Source organism: Sander lucioperca, chromosome 18 (genome assembly GCF_008315115.2).
Source record: "Sander lucioperca isolate FBNREF2018 chromosome 18, SLUC_FBN_1.2, whole genome shotgun sequence".
Taxonomy (NCBI): domain Eukaryota; kingdom Metazoa; phylum Chordata; class Actinopteri; order Perciformes; family Percidae; genus Sander; species Sander lucioperca.
The window spans coordinates 29,367,023-29,374,903 of record NC_050190.1 but is presented as its reverse complement, the minus strand read 5'-3'; the positions used below and the strand labels follow the sequence as shown (position 1 = coordinate 29,374,903).

The window sequence follows — 7,881 nt, the reverse complement described above, 5'->3', positions numbered from 1 at the left end:
ATTAACAAGATATGCGTACAAATATAACTTTATCCAAGACCCATGCAATGATCACGTTAGGCAACTGCTGAATTATGGGTACTGGCACCTTTTTGTTCCAATTCAGGCACTGGTTCAGAATGTCATTGATGTCATATTAATATAGCAAACTATTTACGCTTGGCTGGTTTCTCTTGTAAGTATTTAATATATGCCTACATCTATTAAAGACCAATTGTCTCATTCTGACTTTTTTTCTCAGAATTCTGACTTTAAACTCTCATCCATAAACCTAACAGAGTGAGTCTATAGCCTGGACCCCCGAAGGAGCGGCTGCAGTGTGTCAGACTCAGTCAGTCTGGAGGGGGGTGAAAGTTCACCAGAATGGCTCTCACATATCAGGTGACAATGTGGGAAAGTTGGACACCACACGCGGCTTGAAACCAAACCCAAAACAAGGCGAAGGGAGAAGAAGTATAAGCATGTCGAATGAGATGGTTTCGGCAGCGTTGAGCGGGGAGGAGGAGGAGGACACAGCCCTGGGATATTACGACGACGAAGACGACCTGGAGGCGTTTTCAGACGCAGAGCTTGGCTGTGAGGACGGAGGTAGGCGGATATTTCTGCTGCTGAGGAAGGTCACAAGCAGAGAGCGAGGGGACACTTTCACTTCGGCTCTGTACTCGCTGCTGGAGTGTCATGTTACTGGTCCTAACTTTAGCTAGCCCGCCCGTACGGTTAGCGTTAGCTAACTGAAGCTAGTTTACATGGTTTCCCCGTTTATATACTGTCTATGGGTTTCCCCACGCTGTAGAATATAGCATTTACCTCTGCGTCAGTTGGCAACTTAACCAGTGTTTTCCCTAGGTTTGTGGAAGGTGGAGGTGCACGTATTTGGCGGGGGGTTTAGGGGTCCAACCTCAAACAAATGCTACGTTTTTCAGTAAAAAATGTAATTTCACATTACTTTGGACCATTATTTTATAACCATATATGTGTCTAAAAGTTGGATAAGCTAGAGCAGATATTAAATAAATAAGGCTCAAAAAGCTTAAAGACAAAACCGGCTAAAGAAGTCCATTTGGGACCAACTAACGTTAACGTTACAATTATTAGATCTGACGAAAGTTAGTTATGGGTTAAGTTAGTTTAGTTTTGCTCACATTGATTTTACATTCATTCAGTGGACGTCATTTTCTGATGACATAACTTGCATTACATTAGTGTACTAGCTAACAGTTCTACCTTTAACAAGGTTTGAGTTTACATGGACCTGGATGTAAGTTGTAAACAAACATGGCCCCAAGTTGATTATCTGCATTGACATATTCACCTTTTTCCGATTATCTGTTGCAATGTTTGTGAATGACATCAACTGGCAGGAAGTCAACAAGCGGGTGTTGCCTAGCAATGGAATTCCATTGAAAAGGTGTGTTTGTTTGTTAAATGTTAAACCAACGTTAGATATGTAATTTTAGATGTGTGACAGTAACAGCTGACTACTATTTAACAGATTTTTTTTCACAGTTTAATAGTTTGCATTGTCGACACTAAACACTAAAGTACATTAAAAACATCTACTTCCTAACATCTACTTCTTATAACTTATTCCCTGTTATATATTGTTCTTAAAGTATATTATTTCTTTTCTTGTTTGTCAAGCAATTCTATTATGTTTACATTCTTGTCTTTTCATAGTCATAGTTAATATTTAAGAATACGCCATTGCACTGTTCAGTCCCTGCACTGTTCAGTTTTGCACTACGACCACTGCACACACTCTACCATAGCACCCTATCCTGGTCATTGCATTGGATGGATGGACGGATGGATGGACGGATGGACGGATGGATGGACGGATGGACAGATGAATGGATGGATGGATCCCAAAAAATGGGAAATAACGGTGTTGCAGCAGCAAAATATCAGACACACAGCACACATACCGAGTAAACATTAAATAATAGGAAACAATATACATGAAATAATAATAGAATACTACATGAGCAATATTTAAAATATATACAATTTGGAAATAAAATGGTCAGTCCATACCAGACCTTTGTAATCACTTTGTAATCACTTCACAAATTGTTAACTCTTTAAATTTCTGTGAGTGATCTTTATGTATGTGAGGTATATGTGTGTTTGTTGTGTTATGGTTGTCTAAGCTACTGGATGCCTGAAATTTCCCTCGGGATGAATAACATTATCTATCTATCTATCTATCTATCTGTCTATCTATCTATCTATCTATCTATCTATCTAAAAGAAGAAGCAGTTGGCCACATTGAACACATGTTCTAGGCTATATGGTAGGGATATGCTTCAAGAGCCATTGTACTATTTAAATGTAAAGCCCAAGCTGCTTTATTTACACCACATTAGGAGCTCATGCTGCGGGACTAGATTTGACTTGAGACTCACTAGACTAGGTTTGTTAACAGCCTGCATTACTCTGTGTATAATAATAACAGCTGTGACAACAGGTGGCTGTATATGGAGGGAGATGGTCTTCTTGATCCTTGGTCTTGAGCTCATGTAATGTTATCTGACATTTGGCCTACTTACTTGCTGTCTGCAAAACTGGAAATCATGTGTTAAAAACCGATCAATACTCAAGTAGTAACAAGTAGGAACATTGTTAGCATAATTATATGTATCATTTTCCACGTTGTGTTGGATTGACCAAATGTACATATTTTTATTTTCGGTTTATTTCGTACTTCTTACTATTTTTGGATATATAGAGTTGCTATATATTATAGTAGAATGTACAGATGTTTACATATTATTCTGCATTTTATATTGTTTTATTTCTTATTTCTATTTGTTCTCATAATTTATCTATTTATATTTCTACTTTAGAATGGAGCAAATGTAAAAAAAAAAAAAAAAATGAACAAAACCCAATTTCCCCTTGGCCCCGGGGATCAATAAGTGTTTCTGAAATTCTGATATTCACCAAACATTTAATGTTTTATCTCATCAAAGTAAAAGTCATGAGAAACATATGCTTCTATCCCTTTAGTGTGTGTTGATGTGTGTTTAGAATATATTATCTCAGGGTTATAAATAGGCACACTTATTTGAAGGTCTGGTGGCAGAATCATTTCCAATAAGTTTTACTGGATGAGACCAACCTGTGGCGGTTTATGCTGCATGAAAAGCTGAATAATAAGCCTAGTAACTAGCCTAGTACTGTATCTTTTGGAGCAGAGTGGGCAGTTTTCCAGGAGGTCGCTGGGTCTGTGTACAGACGCTGGTGTTGGCAACAGTGTGAGGATATGTATTACTACACAGCAGGGGACATTGTTACAGCACAGAGAGCAAGCCTTTCGCCTGTGACTGTGTTCTTAACCCTTGTGTTGTCTTCCATTCAACCATACACTTGCCAGTTGAAAACTGAAAATCAACACTTTATCTGACGTTTTAGTCTTTTTTTTTAAAAAAAAACACGTTTGGCGCTTTTATTAAAAAAAAAAAAAAAAATGTTGGCGCTTTTTTGACGTTTAATGCTTCTTTTCACTACCATGTAACACCACTAACACCAACTTATCACCACTAGTTTTACACATATTTTTGGAATTCATGGTCAATAAACCTAATTTATAGAAAATTATACCTAATTCTTGAGTTACAAAAGCAGAAATTATGAATTATTTAAACTAATATTAAAGAAAGGATAATCACAGAAGAGTATATCTCAACATTCAGTCGGGATACTGTTTAGAAACATTTCCATTTTTTTTTTTCAAATGCTAAAAAATGAAATAAAACAACACAAGGGTTAAAGAACTTCAAACTTAATTGAAGCATTTCCACAACAATGTGTGCTTAACTGAATGCACCAACCACTGTTTATTTCTGACTGGTCTTCAGTGAAGTTTAATTCATTTATTTCATATATTTTTACTTTTTTACTACTACAGTTTCATTGAGTTTTCAGTTAATTTGCTCACATGTTAAAATTATAAATGAGCGTAGGATGTAAAGTTCAATCAGAGTATTATATTTTTTTTTTTACTGATTATTTTTCTAATTGGGATTTTGTTTTGTGACAGTCAGGTCAGTTGTATTGTTGTAGTTTTATCTGCTGTAGTCTTGTTGGATGTACAGTATGTGACTGGTTGGATAGTTGAGCAGCATCATATCCACTAGGTGGCAGCGTTCGCTAACAGATGTCTATACACAGCACCATAAGTATATTGCATTGTTCATATTGCATTGTTCAGGGACAATGTGACACATGTTATTATAATTACATTTTTGTGGACCATTTCTTTTCAATTTGTAAGTTTACGAATTAACAAACAATTGTCAAAACTGGTCCTCCTAACCCTTGTGTTGTCTTCCCTTTGACCATGAAAAAGTTTTTTCCCTATCTCCTGTTGCTCTTTACAAAGTTTTTTTATGACGCTTTTGTGTTTTTTTTTGTTTTTTTTTTTGTTTGTTTTTTTACGTTTTTTGGTCACTATTTTTTCGCTTTTTTAAAATGTCTTTGTCCCTTATTTCAATGTTTTGTCGACATTTATGGCGCAATTTTTAACGTTTTAGACAATTTTTTTCCTACATTTTGTCACTTTTTCAATGTTTTTGACGCTTTCCTCCGGTGTTTTTGAAGTTTTTTTTCAATGATTTTTTCGCTTTTTCAAAAAATTTTGACCTAACTTCCGACTTCCTTTATTTCGGATATAAAAAAAAATTTGAAAATGGGTCAAATTTGACCCGAAGACAACATGAGGGCTAATTTAGTTAATTTATGTGAAGCTAATATGCTTAATAATTGTCCTAGATAATTGATGAATCCCCTGATGATGAATGATGAATCCCCCTAATACAAGCTGTACTAGTTTATTCATTCATTGGTTTTTAGATTTTACGGTGGTCAGTTTTAAGTGTTTTCATTGGTATTGTCCCATCATATTTTGTCTGTGGTGTCTGAAACTGTGTGTCATGGATGCCCTTTAACAGCGCAACAAATTGAGTAATCTACCAGAAATTGAACTTTGACATGCGAGAGTACAATGCAGTAACCTACTTTCCAATGTTTCCTTTATAATACTTAGTTTAGTAGTTACATACTTGGTAGTTTATTTGTAAGAGCATATAGTTCACGAGATTATAGGGTGTCTGCAAATCCATATTGTATTGGAGCAGATACCCTCGTTAATGGAAGGTATTTCACATTTTGTGATGCATGCATTTGTCAGCGTGTAATTTCTATATATCAAGATTTTATTACAGAAGCGGAGGCGTCAGCATTGCATTTTTCTAGTTTTTGCCCCATCGCCCTCCATTATTATTATGGTGCCAAAATTGCATTTTTATTCTTGCATTAAGATGAAATTTGCTGCTTCAGCCATGGCCCCGTTATACGGGGTGTCCCTTGAAATCCTTCAAAGTTGGTGAATTTAAGGGGCCCATCAAGGCCTTGAATGTTATTGAAAATAGACATTTAGACGAACTTTTAAAATAAATAGATTTTGTACAAGAAGAGAAATTGAAGTTCTTTTGATATTTATTGTACTTAATGTGGGTAAAGAGGCTTTCTGCTGTTGCATCATTGTTTTCACACGCCAGCCTCCTAGCTCTCATTATACAAATTCTCAGTGTTTGAATTCACAGTAATTCACTTTGATAAAGGACTTAAAGGCAGGGTTGGTATTTATTTCCAATATTCACTTTTTTTATATATTGTTTGAAATGGTCTTCACAACCCGACAGCAAGAAATACTTTATGGGCTCTGAAAAACAAACAATCCTGTAAAAACATAGACTGGGTAAACCCAGCCCGATCTGCCGGCGATTTGATTTCTCAATGCAGCTCAGGCTGAAAACCTGTACATTTTTCTATCCTGCTTCCGTTACAAATCTGCGGGGACCAATCACAAACTGGCTTATCCACCTGCCACGCTATTGGCGGGTTTAAACACGATGACGATAGAGAAGCGACGGCAAGCAGCTTTTTGTTTACATTCAACATGGCGGCCACCGAAGCGCAGCAACCCGTTGATGCCGCTGTCGAAGTTTTCTCTGAAAACAGAACAGAAACTTGCCCTGGAACAATTCCTACAAAAGAAGGATGTGTTTGCCTTACTACTGACCGGCTTAGCAAAGTGCGTGACCCGGATCGTTGGTCTGTTTGGTTGAAGGACTATCCAATTGCGTACAGAGTCATTTGAACTATGCCCGTTGATCCCGCCTCTTGTGCAGTAGAAAATACAGAGCAGACTCCCCAGACTAATGTTCAATCTTAAAAGATTGAGCTTGGTCTGGTGATAGCCAGACTAGTAAAAACACCCACCAATCACTCCACTTGCCCCGCTGTGCGTACTCTACCCCTCCCGTGTACGATGCGTGAGCTCAATACGCGTTGGTGCCACATTGCTAACAGTAGTTCAGACATGAATGTCTTCATGCAACCCGTTCTCATTCCGAACTCGTAAAATAAGGACTTTTGGACAGTGGCTGTCAGCGAAAAAGGCGTCTTTCAGCGTGTTTGTGTAACGCACCGGGGAGAGCAGCAGTTAGATAGGATTTAGCGAGTAGTATGTAAGGGCGAATTTCCGCGTACGGAAGTTGGTTGGGGGGGTGGATGGGTCAAACACAGGACTTTCACCCAGGAGACTGGGGTTCGCGTCCCGTTTGTCACGCTTGCTATAGTCGTTTTTTTCTTTCCGACCCGTTCTTCCCGCGTGTCACGGAACCGTACACCCACCCACGACCCTTTCCTAAACCCAACCATCCCGTTCTTCCCACGTGTCAAGGAACCGTGCGCCCACCCACGACCCTTTCTTTCCGACCCGTTCTTCCCGCGTGTCACGGAAACATATGCCCACCCACGACCCTTTCCTAAACCCAACCATCCCGTTCTTCCCGCGTGTCACAGAACCGTACGCCCACCCACGACCCTTTCTTTCCGACCCGTTCTTCCCGCGTGTCACGGAACCGTACACCCACCCACGACCCTTTCTTTCCGACCCGTTCTTCCCGCATGTCACGGAACCGTACGCCCTTTCCTAAACCCAACCGTCCCGTAGTTCCCGCGTGACTTAAAGCCCCCACAGAGCCGCAGAAGACAAACTGCCATCATAGGCTCAGTAGCGAGGGTGAGCCATAGTGTATTGTTCACGATAATACTGGTGTTATTAACATTTGGGATGTGTTGATGTGTTTACATCAGGACTACGTACAGCAGCAACACGCATGACTGAAAGTGAAAGTGGATTTGTCAACAGAGCCGCTAGGAAACGGAGCAACTTCAGTGGAAATCGTTTTGGTTGTAAAACATCCGATTTACAACAAACTAATAAAAAATAATATCCTATCAGAGCAAGAAGACGGTAACGGCAAATGAGCAGTATTGCCGGTATTTAATCACATTGTCATAGCTATTGTTATTATATTTACATATTTAATAGTTGTTTGTTTTTGTTTGAATTATACAGCTGAATAAGTTTGATTATGACATTAATATCTGGTACAGTATTTGTTACTTTAAGTACCTGTTAGTGCTTTTGTTTTGAAAGAACTTCTTAGCCTGAGCCACCAGGTGAAGTTACGAATATGGGTGAGCAGGAATATTACCAGGTAGACCGGGGAGGGCTAGAGCCGAAGATCTTTGCCTTGTCTTAATTTCTATAATTTTACACAGGCTCAAGCTTGCGCTTCGGGTTGCGCGGTAAATGAGCGGTCAGGGGATGTGTTTTCGATTAGCACGAAAATGGATAGCCTACGTTAGTCATGAATAAGTGATGTTAAAAAATGTATGAATGACACATTCTTGACAAAAGGCAAAAGAGCTGTGTGCGTGCGCACATTTAAATAATGTGGGGCTGTAAACGGGTTCGGGCTTTTAAAAAGCTGTCAATCTAAATGTACTTGTCGGGCTCGGGCCTT

At 38.9% G+C, this 7,881-nt stretch overlaps 1 protein-coding gene across 1 annotated transcript in view; it reads left to right on the top strand.

Annotated features, from left to right (window-relative positions):
- The first annotated feature begins 303 nt into the window (after positions 1-303).
- Positions 304-7,881, top strand: part of rragd (ras-related GTP binding D) — a 41,582-nt gene continuing 34,004 nt past the window's right edge. The window contains exon 1 of the mRNA XM_031321461.2: positions 304-588. Within this exon, the coding sequence (XP_031177321.1) occupies positions 462-588 (127 nt within the window). The 5' untranslated portion in view covers positions 304-461. The remainder of the gene's footprint in view (positions 589-7,881) is intronic.